Source organism: Clarias gariepinus, chromosome 15, assembly GCF_024256425.1.
Source record: "Clarias gariepinus isolate MV-2021 ecotype Netherlands chromosome 15, CGAR_prim_01v2, whole genome shotgun sequence".
Taxonomy (NCBI): domain Eukaryota; kingdom Metazoa; phylum Chordata; class Actinopteri; order Siluriformes; family Clariidae; genus Clarias; species Clarias gariepinus.
Genome location: NC_071114.1, coordinates 14,418,501 through 14,443,897, shown reverse-complemented (window position 1 = coordinate 14,443,897; position 25,397 = coordinate 14,418,501). Strand labels below are relative to the sequence as shown.

Sequence of the window (25,397 nt, the reverse complement as noted above, 5' to 3'; positions counted from 1 at the left end):
CAGTTTGGTAAAAGCTGGAAGATTGGCCCTACTGAACTGTAGTTATGTAACATTAAATGTCCACCACTGTCCCCCAAAACAGTTGATTTGCTTCATGTGCATTTTTTTAAGGAAAAAAAAAATAACGGGAAGCGTTTATGCATTTTAAACAACTTCAAAGCAAGACTATTTAGATGTCTGTTTAGAGGTACCTAATAACACATTTCGAGATGACTGACAAAGTCTTAAATGGTGACATTTCTAATTTAGATTTTTTCCTGTGGCAAAGCCCTCAAACCAGGCTTCTGTTATTACTTTCCACTCAAATGACATTTTCACATATTCTACTATTTATATAATGAACTCGAGAGGCACTCGTCTCTTCTGTTTGTCCTTTTCCCAGATTTGGTCAAGGAAGCAACGACGAAGTGATATAAAGATGTTGGTGCTGTTTATGATTGTGTGCTTATAGTGAAAGCTGTGTATATATATGGGGGTTGTGTCACTGCCTGGTGCTCCTTTACCTCCTCTCTATGTTAATTAGCACTTTCTTATGGCAGTGATCCATCACAGTACCTTGTGATTCTGTCCGCCAGCATGAGGTGTGAAGAGTGAAACTTCCTTTGTGTCTATTCTTTCCTTCATTTCCTTCATCATGTTTCTTTCAGAGTACCAGAAGCAGACACCAGTGTTTATCAGAAATTGTTTGTCTGCATGCCTCCTGCAGTGTTAATGCTCTCAAATGAAGCTTTAGAAAATGTTTTATACAGAAGTTTGTGTGTGTGTGTGTGTGTGCGTGTGTGTGTGTGTGTGTGGACAATTCTGAACACAGTCTCTGACCGCATAATCTCATTGTACATATACTGTATATATACTGATATCACACAAGGATGTGTTACTTAAAAATAAGTCTAGTTCCTAGATCCTCTTATGCAGTCCACTCAGAAAGGCAGGAAAAACTTCCCACAAAGCTTTAACCTTTTCAAAACACTGTTGAAATTTTTACATTGACAGTGCTCTTAAAAAGTCAAGTCTAAACCCACTTAAAGGTTAATAAGCTGCTCCTTGGCTACTCGTGTGAACCTGTGTTTCCATGAGAGAGCTATCCAATAAATTGTCAAATACAGTGGGACCTTGAATAACGAGCATAATTTGTCCTAGAAGTGGACTTGTATTCCAAAACACTTGTAAATCAAAGCAGATTTTCCTATAAGAAATAATGGAAACTCAAATTATTTGTTCTACAGCCCAAAAAATAAATACATAAAAAGAATGAATACTAAATATAAAGTAAAAATAAAACAAAGTAACCCAAATAAATGTGTGTGTGTGTGTGTGTGTGTGCATGTGCGCGCGCACACGTGTGTTTGTGTATGTGCGTGAATCTAAAGTAAAAGGACAAGAGGAATCAGCTCCTCCCGTCTCCCCCTTCTCATCTAACACAGTAAACCTTTCTCCTCTCCACACACACACACATTAACGGAAGGACTGTTTTGTCAGAAAAATTAGCAGGGAACATCGCTAATGACACTTGTGTGAGCGCATAGACTAATGAAATCACTGCTGTAAAGTAGAACAAACACACAAATGAACCTGCACTTTATCTTTAAAAAGAATTTCAACAGAGCAGTGTTTCTGTGTAGAGGCGAGTGTGCGTGGGTGAAGGGGCATGGTGTCAAATTACGCGTGAGCACACACATAACGACAGGCTGAAACAGAGAGAGAGAAAATGGATCTTTAACCCCTCTAATGAGACCTTCTTTTGCTTTACATGCGCGTACAAAAACAACACCAAATAAAATATGTTTTTACGCGCACACACGGGGTCACAGTGTTACAGTAAACAGTACAAACGTGCATAGATGTTGATTACACAAGTAAGAGACGCACACTAAGACACAGCAGGGGAGATGATTACCCACAATTCCCCAGTGCAAGAGAGAGAAAAAACGTTGGCTCAGTTGTGATCACGTGATGCTCGGCGTCAAAACAAAAAGCGCATGCGTGCTACATGATACTCGGTATTCATAAACCAAGATTTCTTTCAAATCTTTGCTCTTCTTGCGGAACACTCGCAAACCACGTTACTCGCAATCCGAGGTTCCACTGTACAGCTTTTTATGCTGCTAAAATGGTTCACTAAAAACGCTGTTATCTTAAAAGCATAGATTTGTAGCCTGGCTACACTTAGAAAAAATGGGTCCCTACATGACTCTTTCAATGGTTGAGGGTTGTCAGCTTTATCAAAAAGTAAGATGAAAGAGTTGCCAGACCCCATTTGTAATGTTGTTTTTTTTTTTTTGTAAATTTTGTATCCTACTGACAATGCTCACATAAAAACATGTTTCGAACTTTGGATTCTGATATTATTCACACACTCATCTTCAGTAAATATGTTCAGTCCTTTACAACAGGGCCTCATTCAGTGACCCAGGGAGATGAACCTGATCCCAGTTAATTTGCTTGCAATTTAGCTGTAAAGGGTCTACACTGCATTTAGGTCCAATTATAGAGGCTTTTAGACATTGACAGTGTGACACATGGCACTGTCCACCCACACAGAGATACTCTGACTTCACAGTAATGGTAACAGTGAGGTGAGATAAATGATGGTGACTAACAAAAATGCATTCAAGAGGATATAAATTGGGCTTAACGCACTATGTTTACAATAATCTCATCAAAGAATCTCCAAACATTTAAGAAAAATATGTTGAGTGGTTTTGTCAGCAAACATACAATGCAGTCTGTAAGCAGGAACCCAGCATTTGGGCTATAAAACCCAACAAAGGTTAGAAGTTCAAGCATGCTTAATTGAGTGTCATGCATTGTATATATTAAAATCATATTGAATTAAGTGTCATGTTTAGAAAGTCCTTTACAACTGAGTAGTGCCTGCTGCAAGGTAAAACATCAGTCAATGAATTGTGAAGTGTTTGTTTGCACAGATGCTTCTGCTCACTTTAGCCTTCATCCTGCTGCTCACTTTACTGCAGGAACATGATCTAAGTCAAGTGACTCAGTTCCCCTGGCAGCTACTTGTGCTCATGCCACCATGCTTCACAAATCAGCTGTTATTCTTGCAATCATGAGCTGTTATCAGTTCAGCTTTCATGTATCACTTGACTCTAATATGCTACAGGCGTTACATACTTTTGAACAAACTGCAGTCTGCCCTTTTTGTTCCTGATAATTTACCATAGTCTAAACTTAGTGTGAAGGATATGCCCTTTCTTTTCCTTTCCTTTATTACTATTATTACTATTATTATTATTATTATTATTATTATTATTATTATTATTATTATTATTATAAGTAGTAGTAGTATTGTTTTTATTATTGTATATACATTGTTTGTGTATATGCGTTATGTGGATTTTGTTTCTACTATACTGTAAAGACCTTACAGAGAATACAAGAATGTTGTAAGAATACAACTTAAATACAAGATTAGAATTTTAGCTTTCAATTTCAGATATTTGCAAGTTGGAAACAATTGTACAGATATTTTGGACAGACTTCCACAAACATTTCTCAACCTTTCCTTTAAAAATGTTAGATTTGTGTATATGTCCTTACCACTTCCCAAAGCATTGATGACTGCTACATTTTACAGTAAGATATCAGGGGATTTTCCTTGAATTTAATCGAATGCATGCTGATGGTGTATTTTGGACTTATCTGACCACAACACATGATGGCGATTATTTGACAGGAGTTCAAGTCAAACCAGGACTTGTGATGCAATGTCTTGTGAATGAAGCCCTATTGACATTTACAGAAGAGTTCATGCACAGTATGGTGATGAGACTCTTAGCAGGGTAAAACTTTTGAATAGTGCAACTGTTTTAAAGAAGGCTGTACGTCTGTGAATGACGATCTCGGCTGAGGTGGCTCAGAGCCCACTGCAGTTGTTCCAATGAAAATTCAGCAAGTACAATGCCTGCTCCTTAAAAATAAAGGGATAACCTGTCGCCGACTTGAAGAAGACACGAGGTCTAAGTGAACTGTATTTAAACTGTAGTTTATGGTAAATCCCAGTGCCTTATGTTTTAGGCTTCAGTGGTAGTAAGTTTAATGATGTAGGAATTGTTCTTGATTCCCTTTCCTTAGAATGATAAATGACTCTCCTTGGAGGATTTAACAGCAGGGGGCATCAGAATGTCAATCTGAGTTAGAGAGAGAGACAGACAGAACCTGCAGGTTCCCATCACATTATCTTGTGTCTTTAAGAAGTCTTTAAAAATTTTAATGGAACCATTTGAAAATACATATTGTATCTAGTTTGGGGGTAGTCAGTATTTTTTTTAAAGTATTTTTAATATGCAATTTATGCATGCAGTACATGTATGTATGTATGAATGTGTTTGTATGAATGTTTGTATGTGTATACTGTATATAATGTATGTGTAAATATAATATATGTATGTATGTATGTATGTATGTAGGTATGTTTGTACTGTATGTATGTATGTTTGTACTGTATGTATGTATGCATGTATTTCTTTATGGGAGCAAGTATATGAAGTCATCAGTGTCTTCACCTTTTTCATCTTTTGCACATGTGGCTTGTTGCCAAAAATGATGATTTGTTTCATTTATTTAAAATGTTCTGACATACTGCTGTACACATCATGAGTCATAATGCATTTACCAGGTAGGACTTATAAATAAATGTCTGTTTTTACCTGAAAAATGATTTGCTTAACATTTTTTACTCCAAAGTGTATATTTCCAGTCATGATCTCTCTTCTGGGCCTTTTTGGGCAAAAGAATCGCTGAACTGGAAAAAAAAATAAAAGAAACAATGACAGAAGCTACAGCCCTTTCCATATCCCAAAGTGCTCTGTTTGATTATTTAGCTGATGGCATCAGAGAACAATTTTGCTGCCTCTGTACATCTGTTATTGTTAGACATGATAAGCTTTCTTTCTCATTCCTGTTGAGGCTGTTTAATCGGAGAATAAATTCGAAACCATTTCCGGGCCCCAGCAATAATATGATCTATAATGGTACTTGTAGCAGCACAATATATTACATTAATTAAACCATGAAAAACCCAACCTGGGGACACATACATTTATTATGTTATGCATTATGCAACTAGAGGAAATTTAGGTCACAATGAAATATTGTCTTAGCTCATTATGGTGGATATTGGAGAATTATTATCTAAAAACTACTTAAGCAACAAGCTACAAGTGCAAAAATACATAAGTGGTGCCATCAATTTACTTTTATTTCTGCATGGTCTGATACTGTATCTATACTGACTTTTCTTGAAAGATTCATCGTATGCTAGTTAATAATGACATTTTATTAAGCTTGCTCTCAATTTCCACTTTCTCTAGCAGTGAATGTTTATTTTGTTAACTGGTGGTAATCAGAATATACTTGGACATCCTGTTTGTGGACAATTCTGTAATTTATCTTCATCATCAATATCTTCTTTTTAAAATTAAGGCTACTCTTTCTTTCTTTCTTCTTCTTCTTCTTATTATTATTATTATCTTAACTAGCAAGTACTGTAACGTTGTTGCAGTCTCCTTATATTGTTGTGTGACAGTGACTTGATAACTCAGTTACATAATCTTTTTACCGTAATCATTTTATTATTCCCTAATAAAACATCTGATTGCAAGTTTGCAAAAATAAAGCAATGAGCAGATGCTGTTGAATGAATGCTGTAATGATTTTTATTATATTTGGTTATTAAATGCTCTTTATGTAACACAATTTTTAAGTTTAAAACAGCAGTCCTGACAGCTGTTTTGTATTGAACACATTTTAATCCATTACTGTTCTACAGTACTTACATTGGGACTTACTCTACTGTATATAGCATATTTTTGGAAGGAGTCTCTAGTGTCAGAGGTTTGTAGCAGAGTTAAAGCAGTTTGAGAAATGGGAAAGTCTTTAGGAATCTTGGTCTTAGTAGCATAAACTAAAAATATCGTTTAATTCCTTTCAAGATAGAGAAATGCTTAATGAGGGAATATATTTTTTCTATAGCTGCTACAATGTACCCTGAGTGACAACTGAAAATGAATAAAATGTCCATTAGACCGACAAATATAAAACTATCATACTCCCAGTGACATAGAAGGAGTAACTTTAGGACATACTGTCATAAGAAACAAATGCTTCCGGATACAAAACACTTCCCCGCTGTTGATTATTTTTCTAAAACGGCGTACCTTGCTGTATTTTATTCTTTACTTTTATTACCAATATATTAAAGTGTTATAAATCATGAATAAAGAACAAGTTCTTGATAGTAAAGTCAGATTTTTTTTACCGTTTTATTGGACTTTGTCGTGTGTTTCTGATATTTTCTGCATTCCGAATACTAAAATGCACGATTATAAATTCCATTTCATGTACCCTGGGACATACTGAAATAATATCATGCACAACAAAAGCTTTCCATTGTCCACAAAGCCCTAGTCTCCACTCACAAATATCCTGTTATTTCTGTTGCTAAATTTCTTGCTTTCACCTGAAGTATTTAACTGGACCTGACAGACTGGCACCTTTCCCTCCTTCTATTTATATCTGTCTCTCGGCAAAGGATGTGCACATCTCTTCTGATTTGCTGTCCATTGCTATGGTTTCCTCTGTGTTTCACCATGTACTCCTCGTTATCTACTCTTTACTGTGTTACAGCTGTAGTCTTTATGAACCAAGCATTAGCCAGGATTTAATTACTGAGCGCAGGGCAATTTGAAAGTTGTGTCCCAAATTACTGTATAATGCAGTCTTACTGAAGTCTTACTGATCCTAACCCATAAAATGAGGCTGCTAATCGCATTTCATGGCCACGCTTTCCTGTTGCTGGCGTGCCGTGACTACTGCAGACACATTTAAGCCTGGTCTGCTGTCTGGTCTGTTGAAAATCAATGGACTGTTTAACAATTGGTCCGCCCCCTGTGGAACTTTTTAAGTATACGAGAAAGCAGCTCGTTTTTTTTTATTATTATTTTTTTTATATAGCTTTTGGATATGACTGGGTTTATGGAGTTTGATGGCTAGATGTGAAGCCCTTTTCCAGAGTCAGGCATAGTTTGTCTACTCAAAATCCCACTGTCATGAAAGCAGGTGGGCAGTTGGCCCAGAGCAGGGCCTGGGGAGATCTATCGTGCCAGAGCACAGAGCATCTTCTCAAAACCAAACATTGATGCATTGTTGGTCCAGACAACAGAGATAGAATCAGGGCTGCTTTATCAGCATCTGCTCTGGCCAACCTAATGAATTTCCAGATAGACTTAACAAACCTGTTGTGAGGTGTGACTGAGATTGCTTTCAGGGTCAGGAAGTTCCACAGGGACATGTCAGAATGATCTTCATGGTGCGATCATCGATTTTTCCCTGTCCTAAGCCTGAAAAATGAGTCTCGAACGGATCTCTTTGGTGTACTCAAAGAGTATCTCTACTCACCATCAAGGGAGAAAAATGATTTAAGCCCTATGTGGTTTGCTGTTGTTTACTGTGCTCATCTGTCCAGTTAAAAGTCATTGTCTGGCAAGCGGGCCAGCTGGGACACTGCCTGATGACATTTACAGGTGCAGTGGGTGGTCACAGTTGCCCCCAAACACTCTAAAACCCTCCAATGAGGCCTCGTCATGTCCAACTCTCAGGATAAATCATTCATCAGTAGACAGCTGAGCCACAGTGCTTGCAGTTCTATGTCTTCCAGCTTGAAGTAAATCTAGGATTTGGTCATATGTTTACTATTCTCTTATTTTTCAGATGCTGGATCCATCTGAATTGCATGGATTTAGCTCTTGAGACAAGTTTTTAAAAAATAAGATTTGGTGAGTTAAGTCGGAGCACATGTGACATTGAAAAGATTAGATATTAAGGGTGATGAGTTTAAGATAAAGGTCAAGAGGTTGAATGAAATGGAAAAGTTCTGAAATTAAGCCATTCTTTTTCTATGCCTGTCTGAGCACATGTAACACTTCACATCAAGAAGAGTTCCACAATGTAAAATCTAAATCAAAAACTAATGTGAGACATCAAATATTCCAAGTCAATTAATGTCAAAAAGGAAAAAAATGCTAAAATAAGTGAAACACCTTCAATACATACTTAATTCCTAATCTAAACACATGTCACCCAAACTCAGGTTTTTACTGCCAGCAGTGCTGCAGTTCCAAGTCCTGAGTGTCAGCTCACTCTAAAACTGGCACACAAGCCTTCACCTTAAATGCTTCTATATCAGTTCTGGCATGAGTCTGTGACTCAGTCAAATGTCTCTGGCAACTAATTAGCACTCCTGTCCATCCCTCCTTGTGTTCCCTATCACTTTGATCACTATCACCTCCTGGCATCTCCAAGGGATGACCAAAGGATGCTGTGTCCTCAAATGACATCCAGAGAACATCACTGGGAAAATACGCCAAGTTCTCAGTGTTCTGTGAGCTGTGTTTCTTAGTGCTGTAAATCAAGTTGATGTAATCTGGACACAGGATGATTTTCATGCAATGCCACAAAGTTTGAAAGCTCCTGCATTTTTTCAAGTCTGTAAAAAATAGGTCAACTCACATATGTCTGAATTTTGCAATGACTTCATATTTAATTTCAATATCATGCAAAAGAATTAAGGGTATGAGGGGAAAGTTCATACGTAACTGCAGGTTTTCCAAGTACGAGAAGTGTTGCATTTCATCTTCAGGTTTGGTTCTAATTTTCTGACAGGGTTTTCCAGGTTTTTCTTTTCTGCTTTCCCAAACTCCCTACTGCTGAGCAACTGTATGGCAAAAACTCAGTATAAACAGATTTTTTAAAGTGTGTACTTGCTGATATTAACGGTCTGAGGAAAAGCTGTCACTTTACGTTTTCAGACCTAGGAAAGCCTTCAGGACTGAGAGCCTTGCACTTTATTAGTTCTTAGCAGTTTCCAAGTTAAATGTCCATCAAATGTTGTTATTAAGAGAAGAAAACTTATTCAAGACCTGTCTGGTTCTTCTTCAGATAATCATAATTTCTGCTTCTGTGGAAGTAACTGATTCAAATTTAAAAGGTGATTATGCCTAAATATAACAGATTATTAAATTGATTCATATTGCACTTATTATTGTGTACACATTTATTTCCTTATATCCAAGATATATTGCACCTGATTTTGCAATAAAAAAACTTTATAAAAGTAGCCTCATGTAAATAAAATAAAATGGGGTCTATAAATCTCTATGTATTTACTCTCCCCAAAACCAGCATGAGCTCTGAAAGCCTTCCTCTCCAATCATTTCTATGCAGGGAGGAATAGCTGGATGTTGTTATTTCTTATGCCCTGTAACATGAACCAGCCTGGAATCGATCGAAGCACCCAGGCAATTAATCTACTCTTCACAGCTGCTAGCACATTGGGCAGTTATTTTTCACTAAGGCTGCTGCTTGATTTCTACTTTATCTCTACTTACACTATTTGGCACTTTTCTTCCAGAAACAGTCAACCATTTTCACTTACAGTGATACCATTAACATGTACTCATATGGCAGATGCTTTTTTTTTCCAAAGCAGCTCACTACTGAGAAAATATTTAGCTCATGAAAATTCAATGTTCACACCTGCTCTGAGTCATAAAAAATGGATTATATAATCTATTAGTGAGCATGACTGGCAAATTACAAAGGGCCTCACTGCCTAACAGCCCACACACTGTCCTTTTACACATCATTTTAACAGAGGAGTCCATTTATGCAAATTTCCTTTCTATCCCTAAATGTCCCCAAGACAGGTTGGGTGGCCTTAAGTGTACATCCTTTGTTGAGCTCCACGACAGTGATATGTTTTTTTAAGGTAACAGTTATGTTTTTTGGACATTTGTTCATGTAGCGTAATTTAACAAAATTCTTTCATCTATTTCTAATAGGATGTGTGCTTGACTCTCTGTATCTGTACCTGTACCACTGTGTACCTGAATCAGTATGATCCTGGTGATTCACTGATTTGCTGCAAATATGACTATTTATGTAAACAGATTCTATAAAACATCATGCACAGTATTGTCATTTGCAGTGTTGGGTGTAATGCATTACAAAGTACAAAGTAACACGTGTTAGAGTACTTGGATTACTTTTTTGATGTAATCAACGAGTAATCAAACACGTTACACCATTTAAGTACTCAGTTATTTGGGTATTTTTTTAAAAATGTAATCCGTTATTCAGTCAATTTATATAATCCGTGAGCCAGACAGCAGTCATTCCCAATCTATTAGTGTACGTGTGTGTGTGTGAAAGTCATCCTACAAGCCCCGCCCCCGATAACCCGCTCCCCTCTGTTATTCCTGCTATGCGGTTTGACGTAGGTGAGATAGGGGTATGGTAAATTAGTTAAGTTAAGCTTTTATTTGTCACATATACATTACAGCACAGTGAAATTCCTTCTTCGCATATCCCATCGTAACCCAGTGCCTTAGCCCTCTGAGCTACCACTGCCCCATTAGTAGTAACAGTAGTATTAGTAGTTAACGGATTATGGGCCAAAAAAAGGCACATTTTCTGCCATAGAAAAGTACTGTAACTAGTTACTTTTATCAGAAAGTAACGCTGTAAGGTAGGCTTTTGAAGACGGTAATTTTGTAGTGTAATTAGTTACTTTAAAAAGTAATGTCCCCCAACAATGATCATTTAGATATTTAGAAGGTACAAATTTATGAAATTGTTTCTGGCAAAATTGAGAAAAAAAAAGAAAAATCAATAATCATAATATTTTCAACAGTCTGCTGCGTGGAGAGAGCCGAGAGAGGGTCAACTGTTATCCATGAATTGAGCTAAATGATTCGCTGACTCACTAGAAAAAGCTGGAAATCCCATTAATATTAAAAAGTTGATGTAGATAATAGGTAACAAGCTTACATATGCAAGATTACCAAGTACAAACATTTTAAATCCTAATATACTTCTCTGGTGTAAGGATTTTCTTCCTTTTTTAAGTTTACATTTGAACATTTATAATATATTTTCTCCTTACTGTGACTAGTGATTCTGTGTAGCGAGAGTGAGGTAACATCATGTTTCTTACTGTCTTTAAATATCTCGTCCTGTACTGTTGGGTGGTCAGGTCATTTGTGCTTTACTTTCATACCCCCCAGAAAAAAAAAGGTTTTCAGCATGCCATGTGCTGAAAAGCTTTAATTTAGCTCTCTATCCCAGAATTACAACAGTGATATAATTTAATTCAATTCAATTTTATTTGTATAGCGCTTTTAACAATTGGCATTGTCCCAAAGCAGCTTTACACAATCAAAAGAATTATTTGAGTTTGTATGAAATGTGAATTTGTATGAATCAAAATGGTCAGTTAGTCCCTGGTGAGCAAGCCGAGGGCGACAGTAGCAAGAAAAAACTCCCTGAGATGGTAATAGGAAGAAACCTTTAGAGGAACCAGACTCAACAGGGAACCCATCCTCATTTGGGTGAAACAGAGAGCAGGGATTGATCTGCATTCATACTGTGTGTTAGGTGTGTAAGCCAGTTCAGCATAACAGTTGATGTTAATTGATGTTAATATGGAGTCCAGGTAGTTATTGAAGGCTCAGGTAGACTTGTATTGTATGAAGTTCCAGTCCTGAACTATCGAACGGTCAAGTCCTCAGAGAAACAGCTGCCAACACCAGTTGAGGCCAGAACCGTCGTCTAGGTAGAGTGAACCATCTCCAGACACGAGACGCATCCCAAAGAGACACATGGGGCATCCATGTGACGAGATCTCCATCCAGAAGTGGGGCACCAGGATGGGTCAGACAGGTCCGGAGGGCAGAGGGAGTCTAAATCACTGGCAGCTCAGAAACAACCTGCGTAGCTCGACAGAGAGAGGGAAGGAGAGAGAGGGAGAGAGAGGGGGAGAGAGAGAGGGAGATATGGAAGAAAAAGAGCGGGAGAGAGAGCGACCAAGTGGGAGAAAAACAAATGCCCAAAAAAGTAAGTAAGCCTCATGTATTTTCACTCTGGTTGGTGTAAAATGGGCAAAGCTCGAGTACTCCTTAAGTATGTACAGGGCACAATGACTGTCTTTTATCTGTGTTTTCAAGCCTTTTGACCCTGACATTCTGCTCCTGTGGGACAGGGCTGTTTTGAAGTCATGTGGAGCTTCACTTTAGGGGGTTGGTATGAGTGTGTGTTATTGATGCTGTTCCGGTGGGGGTTTAGGATGCATGCTGGTTGCACATTGGACGTAATCAAGCTCTTACACGTGATAAAGGCACATCTATATGTTCTCCCTTGGGGGGGTTTGGGAGGACTCCTAGAAACTTGTGGCTTCATAAAGCTGCTCTTAAAATTAGCATGTTAATAGTTAACATGATTTTTTAATTTATTTTGTAAGAAGATTTGGAACTCATTTCATTGACATTTGTTTTTTTTTTTTACTTTGTCCACATTTTTCAGTTACCTGCTTATAGTGTCTTATAGTTACCTGCTTATATGTCAATAGGTATAAGCTTATTGTTAAAAATGAAAAGTAAATGATGTACTTCTTCTTTTGTTTTAAAAAAGTATAACTGAAATGAATCTCATTATGAAATCTCATATGTTTGAAATTGTGTGTGTTTTTTTAGCATATTTCATTGTAGAGTTCTCCTTCTTGTGGCAAAAAGATTTTAAAAATATGCAGCAGTCAATTTATTTCAGCTGATATTGGGTGGGGCTGAATTGTGACTCCCCCTGGTGGTGACATTTGTTCAGTGCAGATGGGTCAATGTGCCATAGAAATGTTGTACTTTTCATCTGTCACATGATTTATTCAGTTTTAAAAATAGTCAAAATAACTTAATATTATATTATATTATATATATATATATATATATATATATATATATATATATATATATATATATATATATATAGTATAATATTTTGTGTAAATGAGATTAAAAAGAAGATGGGTGAAAACAAGCTGGAGAGTGTGCATTGTGCAGCATAGGCGGAAATGTTGCTAGTTCATGTAAATTCAAGAAGGAAAAATGGTTCAGAGGAATATCGCTATGCAGATTAAAGAATGAATGAGATGATATACCAGAATTCCAGCTTTCATTTCCTGATTGATAGATGTGTTAAACAACATTTCCACATTAAAAAGGATAAGTCGACATAAAGACCAGAGAGCTGTTAATGCAAGAAAAAGCCATTTTGAAGTTAAGAAAAGAGGGAAAATCTATCAACTATTGCACAAGCATTTGGCATAGGTAATTGTACATTTTGGAAAGTTCTGGAAAAGAAAGAAAACACTGGTCCACTAACCACCAGATATTGAACAGGTCGGCCAAAGAAAAACAGCAGGAGTTGATAATAGAAACATTGTGTGAGCTGTGAAAAACCCCTGAAAACCACAGTTAGTGATTTCACTAACAACTCCCGATGACACAAGGCTGCAGGTTTCATCTTTCAAAAAAGTCCCTGAGTCCATATTACAATATGAAAAACATCACAACATCATTGGCTTAAAAAAGTAGAATCAAAGAAATACAGAGATAAGCCACAAAAGTAAGGGAAGCAGGAATGACCAAAATAACAAAATAACTTTCTACATTTTCAAAAAGGTACAAAGGTCAAAGTGTAGAGAAATACAGGATCTGCTTATGAGACAAACCATAGGAGCTCATCGGTAATGCAAAGCAAAGTGAAGGTAATGTCATGACTTGGGCTTGCACGGCTAATTCTGGAACAGACTCACCACTCTCTTCTGAGGATATAAAGGATTTTAAGTGGTTAAGGCATTGGACTGTCCTTTAGGAGGTTCCAGGTTCAAATCCCATCACTGTTAAGCGAGACTTTTAACCCTAAACTGCTTACATGTTTAATGAAATACAAATGTAAGTCACTCTGGATAAGGGTGTCTGCCAAATGCCTCAATATGTAATGTGTATAATTCCCAACTCCCCTCTGAAACAAGCATCAGCTGAAGAAAGTGGTAAAAAATTTGGTGATGTTGGTGAAGTCACCAGCTTGAGGCATTCACTGAAAGCAAGGGCTATGCAGCCAAATGGCATTGGGCTGAGACTCTTATCCAGAGCAACTTACATTTATCTCATTACATGAGCAATTGATGGATAAAAGCCGTGATGAAGGACCCAACACTGACAGCTTAATGGTGCTGGAGTGGAAGTTGGGACCTTTGCCTCAGTAGTTCAATGCCCTAAACACAGAGCTACCCCAACTCCCATAAAATTACACAAATACTAATTGTTATTAACTTGAATCATTTTTAAGGCTGCCTGTTCACATATTTTTGTTCACCTCAAAATGTGGTGGTCATGATTTAAATTATTTTACAATATTTACTGTATAGCAAAATAAAAGAAATTGACATGTTGTTCCAATACTCTCAGAAGGAACTTCTGTACTTATGTAAATAATCATTTATGGAAGCCTATGCACGTGTCTATGTACGCATGCCATATTTTCTTCTATTCTTTGTCATATAACTTTTTTATGTTTTAAACTGAAGCACACATACAAACACACTGATCAAAGCATCCAAAAGATTTAAATAAATGCTTTATAACAGGGTTTAATTGTAAATTATAGATGCTTTTTTTTTGTAATTCATGTTGAAGTTCATCTTCCCAATCTCAAGCACTCTGAGGCAAGAAATCCTAGATAGCTACTTCTCAGAAATACTGTCATTGCACCATATTAACTGATAAACAGGGACACTGAATATGAACCCATGGAATTAGTTATCTTATTTCTTTCTGATATAATGGAAGGACTGTGATATTATCACTGCGGTCATTTACAATGGAAGAATACAGAGTTAATTGGGTCTAATTACTGCTGGGTCCATTTGAGACTGCAGATTCATACAGTGATGTTGTAAACAAAGCACTCAGTCTCAATCAGTAATGAGAGGGAGAGATTGTGTGTGTGTGTGTGTGTGTGTGTGTGTGTGTGTGTGTGTGTGTGTGTGTGTGTGTGTGTGTGTGTGTGTGTGAGAGAGAGAGAGAGAGAGCAATATGAATGAAGTCGTTAATGACATGACAAAAAAAAGTCATCATTTTAACGTTCCTCTGTGTGTGTGTGTGTGTGTGTGTGTGTGTGTGTGTGTGTCTTTGCTCAGTTCTTATTTCTTATTGCTGCTGACTGTGGCTAAAATAAGAATAAGCAACTTATTGAACCTGTTGTCCTGGAAACTGCAAAAATGTAACACCGAGTTCCACATTAAGAGGCCAGATGACTTTCTGCAGTGTGAGACAGTTGGAGGACAGAAAGGGACAAATGAAGTTCTAATGCTTTGAGTGATGAACTTATATACTAGGATTAATAATCACTTATATGTATATTAGATCTGGATGGGATTGACCGCATGACTGAAAACTTCCAGCAGGGGTCTTTAATGGAATAAACTCTCTCTCTCTCTCTCTCTCTCTCGCTCTCTCTCTCTCTCTGTCTCTCTCTCTCTCTCTCTGTCTCTCTCTCTCTGTCTCTCTCTCGCGCGCGCACACACACACACACACATTGTCAAAGCTTTTCAGTTTTTCGATTTTAGGATAATACATTTCTGTCTTTGGAATAAATTCACATTCTGAATCTATCAGTATACTGAAATACTTCAGTCATAATACCATGTTGTATAATACACATATTACACATTATTTTCTTTAAATTTAACTCAAAACATTTCTATTAACAAGAATCTCTCTCTTTGTCTCTGTGTTTCTCTCTTTCTCTCTCTCTCTCTCTCTCTCTCTTTCTCTCTCTCTCTTTCTTCTTCTCTTTCACTCCATTTGTGTTTTTGTCTCGCTTTCTTGATCCCTGGCTGACACCACATCAACCGGTTTCTTTCTTTCTTTCTTTCTTTCTTTCTTTCTTTCTTTCTTTCTTTCTCTCTTTCTCTCTATATCTCTCTTTCTCTTTATCTCTCTCTTTCACTGCCTTCTCCATCTCTCTCTCTCTCTCTCTCTCTCTCTCTCTCTCTTTGTCTCTCTGCCCCTGTCTCTCTCCAGTAAAACAGAGATGGCTGCCATTGTAACAGAACTGCTCACAGACTATCGTTTTGGACAGCAGCAGCTGATTGAGATTTGGGGTCATGCCTGTGCTGTCGCCATCACCAAGGTATTACCATTGTAAAAAAAAAAATACATATGCACAAGCAGTTTAAATAAAACATTTGACACAGATCCTAACTGAAACATCACCAAAAGGTTTCCTGGATGAAGGATTCGGATTAGATACAGTGCCTTGCAAAAGTATTCATACAAATGCATGACACCCTTTCCAGTTTTTTAATTTTTATAAAGTTATTTCAACTTTGTGTTGGTCTGTCACATACAATCCAAATAAAATCTATTTACGTTTGTGGTTGTAACATGTAAAAATGTGGAAAAGTTCAAGGGGAATACTTTTGCAAGGCACAGTATATTAGGAAAAAGTTATGTTTTTCAAAAACTTATAATAATATGGTATTACGTCGTAAAATAATCTAATGTAAACTCAGACTCTCAACTTGTGACAAATCTTTAATCTTAAAAAAGAAAGGTTTAAGTATGTTAGCTACAGCCAAAGTCCAACTAAACTTACCGTCATAGTACATCAATAATTCATGATGTACATTCAGGCAGGAAGACATTCATAACCCCTGACATGTTTTATGAGGGTAAATTTGAAGAGATGTCTTTGGGTCATTTTAACAGATTCCTGGCAATGAAAATGTAAGCAACATGTTTCCTTTTTTATACTGTAAACTTGCACGTTCCTGGGAAATGCAGAAGAAAAAAAAGATTTGTCCTTGTGTCGTAGTGAAGAGTGGTTGCTCACAGAGATTTAAGAGTAAGGAAGCCTTTGTGTTTCCTGCGATGGGAGAAAGTGGAGTACTCATTAGAAGCAGCATGACGAGGGAGAATTCTCCTTTTACTTAGAGCATGTAGGTTACTCAACTGTGACCCATTCTGATGCTTGAACAGTGACCTTTCGTCTGCGCTCTGTTGCTTTAAAGGTCATATATCTTACAGACCACACATCTGCATGGTTTTCTCCTTCTGCCATACCTGTTTTCATCATCTCCACATGAAGGCTCAAAACTTGCCATGGTCCGGCTAAACAGGCAAGCAGGCATGGAAAGAACTTGTCAGACTCAGCAGCTCTAGGGTCCACTTTAATGTTCCTATAGAGAATAGAGGAGACTCTATACTGTCGATATAGATCCCCTCATCCAGGGGACATTTCTTTACTTAAACATTTCGCTTTGATATCTCTGGAGATTTTATATTTATATTAGAGATTAACTGTGGACAGTTTCTCCTTAAATTCGTTGTGGGGAAAAAAGTAAAACTAGACATAAAACAGGCATGAGCATTTTCTGGCATTAAAGGGTTGAAACACAGAAGAACAGCATGCTACTTGGCATCAACTTGACTTGAACATACAATCGACTAGTCACAAGGACAAACGCTGTACCACGGCGAAAAGTATTAAAGGGTGTGTTTAAAAATGTAAAAATAATTTTTTTGGTTCACATTTGTTTATTGAGTCATATTTTATGGCGTAGGCTGGACAGCTGCACTGGAATATTGAATCAAAATGGAACTTACAATTTTACATGCTTCACAAAATGGTTTAACATATTAATAAAACATTACAGAATAAAATCTTGATCACATAAAAAACAAAACATATTTCCTTTTTGCTGAATTTGGTCACTTACAACCAAATTGTTATTTAGATATTGAATACTTGTACCAGTACCAGATACTTATTCAGTTGTCCAATCAACCAATCGTGTGACAGCGTAGCAATGCATAAAATCTTGCAGATAGAGTTTAAGAATTATAAAATAATCCTGATCTCCACAACTGTCTCTAGAGTTTGCAGGGAATGGTGTTGAATAAGAATCTTGCAGAGACACCTTGTTAATGAGACAATTTAAAAGAGACAGTCAGACTGGTTCAGGCTGACAGGAAAGCTATGGGACCTCAAAAAAATTACTCTTTACAACTGTGAGCAGAAATCCCATCACACAACATGTTGAAATGTGATGGTGGATGGGCTACAACAGCAGGAGAACACACCAGATTCCACTTGTTTCAGCTAAGACACAAATAAAATTTAAAATCAAATTCATTGTTCAAAATCAATTCATTTAATTGTCACAATATGATATGCAGTGAAATGCTTATACAGTACAACCACTTGTGACCTAAAAGAAGGGTTTCTCGGCAAGAATGAACTGCACTAGCGAGTGCAATTAATAATAAAAACTTTTAAGGAAAAGTAAAGTAATGTACAGTGTTTATTAGCACAAACATACTGAAACTGGACATTTAAAAAATCAGAAAAGACGATGTGATTTTTTTTTCTATTAGTGTTTAGTAATACTATTGATGTTTTACTTACAGTATGTGAGTTAATGAGGCTAATTAGTTAAGAAAATAAGGAGATCTCCTTTTAATTTGTGTTTCCTTAAAGGTGAACAGCTGGACTACAGTGATCAGGTCATAAGGTCTTAGGTGTGACCAGACAGGAGGTAGACAGAACTATTTCAATTTGGGCCAAACAGACTGTGTTGTACGCCCTGTAGCTGCATCTGGATTGAGTCAGACTCCTCGTGACTTACCTGAGAGCAATGTGAATCCTGCAATTGTTTCCTAATGGGCGTTCTCTGTGGGTGAATTTTCTTCCCCCAGTCAGTTGCTCTCAAGGTTCCAACCACAAGCTCCCCATCACAATTAGCATCAACAAAACCTTGCAATGGCCTCCATAAATCGTGATCTAGAAAAACAGGCTGGTCAGTAACTCAGAACCTGGAATGACATCAATAATGTTGTTCAAAGAAAAGTGCAGTAGTCGGTTTTTACTGCTCTCTGATTTCATAACCCAGCTATTCACTCAGAGAGCGAGCGTCCAAAGCAAACCTTTACTGCCCCTACCTAACCCCCCCACACCACCCTTAGGAATAAGCACTTTATGTTCTGGAGTTTTCCAAGACTGGTGTCTGAAATCCAACCTTATTCCCAGTACCAGGATATTGTTTTCGTCAGTCAGACTGATGGAACACTGTGTGTGTTTTGACTGTGCAAGATCATGTCTAAGTACGCAGAGTAGCCAAGCAAGAACATCAGGTTTTTGCATATCATCATAGAGTCATACCGCATGTGGAGAAATAAGGGCTAACTGATTGCTCCTGTAGAAAAAAAAATGATCAAAAAGAAAGTATTATGAGATGCCAGTGTGTATCCCAGTTCATCAGCAGAACTGGAAAACACAGCTGCAGGCTTTTGGTTCAAGGACGCCAAACCTTTTGCTCTCCTTGGTTCCAGAACAGAGCAGCAGAGTCAGCGAAAGACCGGTTTAAATAAGCACACTCATGGACCACTGGGTTTTGCACTCCGTAACAGAAACACACCCAGCACAGGGATGTAGATAGATTGATAGACTGTTCGTATCAGGAGTGGAACCTTTAAAGGAACCCGTAAAAACTGTCTCTCCAGTGAACAAGTTCTTTTTATTACTGCATTTCAGACATCTGCCAGTGGATACCAGCTAATTAGTCCTAATGGGACATTAAGTTCAGGTAATTATGCTATTCCCAAGCGCCATTAGCATCATTACAGCAATGGTTCTGCATCTACTGGAAAGGAGCAACTACAGTACACCCAGAATTGGAAATTGTGCTACCCCAAGGGTGATTAGCAGAAAAATTCATCATTGAAGCTAGCAAAGGTGCAGAAGAGTGGAAGATGGTTTTTTTTTGTAAAATGATATCCGGAATGACTTAGTTTGGGCCACTGTGCAGTTTTTGAGTGTACTGTTACAGTACAGCAGGTGTTGGGATTTAAAAGTATATGCCTCATAAAGTGCATTCAAACTTTTCCCTAGGTAAATGTAAACACATCAATATAATGAATATTTTTAGTATAAAAATAGAATTTTGTAGTATAAATTACAAATATCTTTAAAGATTTTAAGACAAAAAAAAATTTGTTCCAGCCAGCTGCCCAGAAATGCTCCGAAACTTGTATTATGACTGAGTTTTAAGAAACCCGTTTTCCTTTCTTTCTTAAATATTGTGTTAAAATTCTTCTTCAAGGTCATTGCCCATGTGCTATAAATGTGGCGGATAGCGATTCGGTTGACAGTTTTCCTTAATTGATTTAAAGTTTGTGTGAGGCCCACCCAGATCCTTGTGTGTTATGAATAGATGACAGGCCCTGTTTGGTTCTAGCAAATATGGCACAAAAGATTTTCAGCATGATGTTTTGGCTGAGAGAGCAGTGAGCCAGAGAGGAAAATATTAACAGTGGCGAAGGCTTGGCTCAGTTTAAGTGGCTAATGGAAAGTGCTATATTTAAAGTCTGCATCCTGCAGTGTTGTCTCAACATTGTTTTTCACAGGTTACAACTGTTATGAGGAACTTGTTATGGGTTTAGCTATGGAGACCATCACTCCCTTTTGTTTCACATCTGCTATTGATAGAACTTCTGACACTGATTAAGTGCTCGGTTTATTTGTCAGCAAAATGGTGATGTCTCATTGGTTTCTCTCTCTCTGTCTCTGTCTCTTTTTGTCTGCCTGCAGGCCTATCCTCTGAGCTCTCTGGCCAAGAAACAACCTACAGTCCTGGTTATTTGTGGGCCAGGACAAAACGGTGCCATAGGCTTGGTGTGTGCTCGACATCTGCGCATATTTGTAAGTATTAAAAAGAAACTAAAGTGTAATATTGGAAAATATTTTCGTTGTACACCAGAATTCCTTTATTTTCTGGAATTGTATGTATAACATAAAATGCTTCTATAAACAGTAACTTAACCTTATGTCTTAGAGATGACAAATTTATGGCATCTCAGTATACAGCCACTGGAAAATATCAATAAAATGTATTCAGTGAAAAGCTGTAGCTTGAGACTCAAGAGAGCAGTCATTTGTACATTACAGCATTCCTGGAATGCATTAAGCACACTGACATGCTCTTATATAAAGGACAGAAAAGTTAGATCCAGGCCATTGCTTTACATACGCAGGGAGAATGCCAGTGTATCATACTAAAAAATAGTCTCTAAAAATACTAAAACATTGGTTGATTAAGCAATATCAGACTTGAGGCCAAGCTGTTGCGTTGGATATCAGCACGTTTGTTAGTGTTGGTGAAGATGTACTGATAGCTGTGCTGATATCCAGCGCAACAGCTTGGCCTCAAGTGTTAGTGTATTTAGTGTATTTGGCATGTCCAGTAATGATGATATTGAACTCTTTTCTTTCCTTTATTTAAATAGCTAAAACTAAAAGACATTGAAAAAATTTTTTTTTTAACTCAATTTAAGCAGTTTTTTACCACTACATTTTGAGAAATTCGTCAAAGGTTCCTTCTTTACTTTCGTCCTTCCTTCCTTCCCTTTTTCTTTCACTGGTGCTATAAATCAGTATAAAAGTGTGAAAATAATACCATGTATTTGACTCAGGCTCCTCTCACAATGTCGGCAGAAAACTAAAATGCTGCAAAGGCAAACTTGGTTTAGTGAGGTAAAGCATTTGCTCCATGTGTGGTCAAACATGTCTGTTTTTTCATTTTTCACTAATCTCTCCTAGGAGGCAATGAGGCTCAGAGGAGTCTGATCAACTAAGTAGCGTTCTCTTTTTGTCCTTTTAGGAATATGAGCCCACAATCTTTTATCCCAAACGCTCCCCTGATAACTTACATCAGGACTTAACCATTCAGTGTGAGAAGATGGACATCCCTTTCCTTTCTTATCTTCCAACAGAGGTAAACAATTTTTAAAGCACATGTAACAAATTGTGACAAAGCACAAAGTACTTTAGGAGCTAGAGGGAGATGAGCTGTCAGAATTCAATGCTAAGCCTCATTTGTACTTGTCTGCTAATGCTGTGCAGGTCCAGCTCATAAACGATGCCTATAATTTGGTGATTGATGCAATCGTGGGCCCAGAAATAGACCTTAAAGATGTAAGAGAGCCCTATTCTGGAATATTGGTCACCCTCAAACAGGTGAAGATCCCTATTGCGAGTGTGGACGTGCCCTCAGGTATCTTCTCACTAATATCACTAACATCTTTTCAGAACTTTATTCACAGTTCATTTTAAAAAAACAACCTCATTTACAAGCCTGTAAAGTTCACAAGAATCGTTCCACAATACATTTATGAAAATCCGGGTACTATGAAACAACAATCAAATGCTCAGTTTGTGTAAATTTGCATAAAACAGACTCACAAAATGGCACCTAAATTAACTAAATGGCAATAGTAACTGCAAATTATAGAAGATTTCACAAAATTACCCTTAAGAAAAATTATATGAAAAAAAAATAATAATAAAGATATAAGACTGAGTGCTTCCAACAACCAAAGCATTTGTACCCTTATGTACAGATGTTATAAAACATTTACTAACTAAATGCTATTTTTACTTCAAAGGCTGGGATGTAGATGAAGCAGGTAAAGACGGGATCAATCCAGAGGTTCTCATCTCTCTAACGGTGCCCAAGAAGTGTGCCACAAGTTTCTCGGGGAAGCACTTTCTAGCCGGACGTTTTCTTCCATACGACATGCAGAAAAAATATGAACTTAATCTGCCTGAATTTCCAGGCACCGAATGTTTTATAGAACTGTAACACTGGTACAACAGAAAACATTTTGGATATGTATGAATTATGTATACACATTCATATTTTGTACCTATTAGGTTGTAACTGTGGTAAAATGTGTAGAGGTCTGTGCACAGAGACTGTCATGGTGGCTGGATATGATGTGGGTATGTGCTTAGGTAAAAGTGCATTAAGTTAAGAGCTTAAGTTATTATTTTTTGTTTGCTTGAAAATTTCAATTCTATTCTGTATGTTTTTCTTGATATATTTATGCAATTTCACATGATAGAAAATATTCTGACTGTTCTGACAATTGGTCACAGCTTTTTTCCCTTCATTAAATTTCATGTTATAAAAACCCCTCAATATCCCTTAGCATTAGAGTTTGTATTAGACATTAAAACTGGACAATGCATTAAATTATTCTATGTACTACATACACATATCCGTTTTTTTTTTTTTTTTTTTTTTTTACATTATATTTGCATTATATATTAATGGTACTGTGCCGAAGTCTTGAACCACCCCTTATTTTTTCATATTAAATATTAATTTAAATAAATGGGGAAAAAAGTTTTACTGCAATAAACAAAATTGGTTGTTTTTGTAACAACCTCAGCAGCAACCTCATTTCCCCTCTTGTCTATTTCTACCACTCAGCATTCAAATCATTACACTCAGTCAAAAAAGACCTTCAGGAAGCCTGGAGAACTTGTCCTTAAAATACCAGAAAATCTGCTGTTTGGAGGCAAAATAAATATGGAAGACTTTTGCGCAGTACTATGTATATAATTATTATTTTTTTTATTATTATTAGAAACTTGGCACAAGGTCCCTAGAGGTACCACTAGGTACTTTTATGGTTAAACAGTGAATAGATTGGTTTATAGTTTATTAGTTTGAATAGGATGTGTTTAAAACCAGTTTAGATCTCAAATTTAAATAAATTATCTTTGAACCTGTTAACTTCCCATGTGTTTTTTATGTTCTTTTGAACCACAAGCCTCCTGAAGTTAAGATTAAAGGTCACTCCTTGCCCCACTGAACAGGGTAACAATTGGATGTTATAGTCTATAGCCAAAATTTGGGTGGAAAAGTAAAAGGTTTAAACCATAGAGTATATTATCTTTACTCAGAGATTTACCTAAAGGCAGGAAAATGGTGTGGTGCAAAAATAACCATTTGTTCCCTAACAACAGTTCCAGTATAAATTACCCAGAAAGGAGAAATATACAGTTTAGGGCAGAAGTCATTTCAGGACAAGGTTATTAAAAATATATACACATTTTTTACATATTATATTTAAAAAAAAAGCCTCTTATTATTACTAAAATAACCTTGTCAAAATTAAGACAATTGAAAAGAAACATCCAAAATTCAAAGGACATGTTGGTGACTGAGACTTAAAGTCATGTGCGCTCAATATGTCAACTAGGGAAAATCTGAAAATCTGTTTAGACTGAGGCTAAGAACATATTCTGGTCTGTGCTTTTTCGCAAAATTTGACTGTTTGGTATTGAACAGACTCTTTTCATTCACATCCAAATTATAACCCTTATGCATTATAGCCTCTTCCCACATCTGCCAATAATTTTCAATAAACAGTCCACATTAAGTATGGCATTTATTTCTTTTATAGCGTCAATCAATCCACATCCACAAAACAAACCTTAAAAAACCTTTCTGTCTCAGGAAAATTTAAAAGCACCAGAATATCCTTGCCAACTATGGAGGGAAGTGAATGTTAGTTTTGAAAACATCAGTACCGTTCTTAATGAGACATGAGATGTAGATGCAAGATAGTAGCTCTTCGTGTGCATTTTATCCTACGGTGCACAATCTTTATTTGACCCACATGAAATAGGATGCCGTGTCCTTGATTGGCAAAGGAAAATCATGTGATTGGGGGGTAATTATTGGGTAAAAAAAGTCATAAATGGACTATCTGCTGTTGACTTACTGTCTAGGATCGTTTCAATAAAGTTGTGTGGTTGTTCAAGATCTTGAAAAAGAGTCCACGCTTGAGATTTATGAGAAATTTCTTACAGTCTAAACAGCTGAGTCTCATATAAAAGGATTAAATGTTTCTTGGCAAGACACAGACAAATTATTGAAAGGATAAAACTGTAAGTATGAGATTAGTGTCACATCAGTGCTTAAATGCAAACAGAGTAAACAAAGTAATCAAGTAAAATGCATAAATATTAATGTTTTTTTCACATGTGACTTTCTCGTAATAAATTTTCCAAAAAAAAAAAAAAAAACATTTTCACATTAATGTTTCACATGAGTTTCTCACAATACATTTTTCTCATATATGATTTTCTTGAATAAATAATGTGATTTTCTCCCACTAAATGTTACACATGACTTTTCATATCTTCTTGTAAGATTCATTCTCCATGGTATTTGTTCACTTTATGGTACAGATGTGAACATGTGAATAATTTATAAACACATATCAAATATGTGTGATTTCTGCAAACAATGAATGGCAATGGACTTAAAAATAACAAATAGTAGTTATATGGCAGTAACATTTATTTTTCCCGCTAATTTATAATACCATTTATAAGAACTTAACAGTGGATCCAAATACCAGGACACTCAATATAACTCCTGTCTATATGTAAATGAAAAAAATGACGTGTGATATCACTGCCCTAATATACAAACAGCAATTTCAGTAAGATAGCCAACTCGCTTTTGGTCCTCTCTTCCAGTTAGCATTTTTTTTTTTTTGGTAACATAGGTTCAGACATGCTCTGGCCAATGGCAGACAGAAGGGGGCTGGATTGGACTGCTCAAGCACAGCGCTTGTCGCTTAAAACTCTCTTCTCTGAGAAATGTGCAGCAGTCATCAGACGTACTTTGA

General features: G+C 36.8%; 1 protein-coding gene across 1 annotated transcript in view; it reads left to right on the top strand.

The window, feature by feature from the left end:
* Positions 1–23,458, top strand: part of yjefn3 (YjeF N-terminal domain containing 3) — a 30,809-nt gene extending 7,351 nt beyond the window's left edge. Inside the window, exons 2-6 of the mRNA XM_053513503.1 lie at positions 15,933–16,041; positions 20,500–20,610; positions 21,569–21,682; positions 21,811–21,961; positions 22,353–23,458. Coding sequence (XP_053369478.1) covers positions 15,933–16,041; positions 20,500–20,610; positions 21,569–21,682; positions 21,811–21,961; positions 22,353–22,549 — 682 coding nt within the window. The 3' untranslated portion in view covers positions 22,550–23,458. The remainder of the gene's footprint in view (positions 1–15,932; positions 16,042–20,499; positions 20,611–21,568; positions 21,683–21,810; positions 21,962–22,352) is intronic.
* The last annotated feature ends 1,939 nt before the right edge of the window (positions 23,459–25,397 follow it).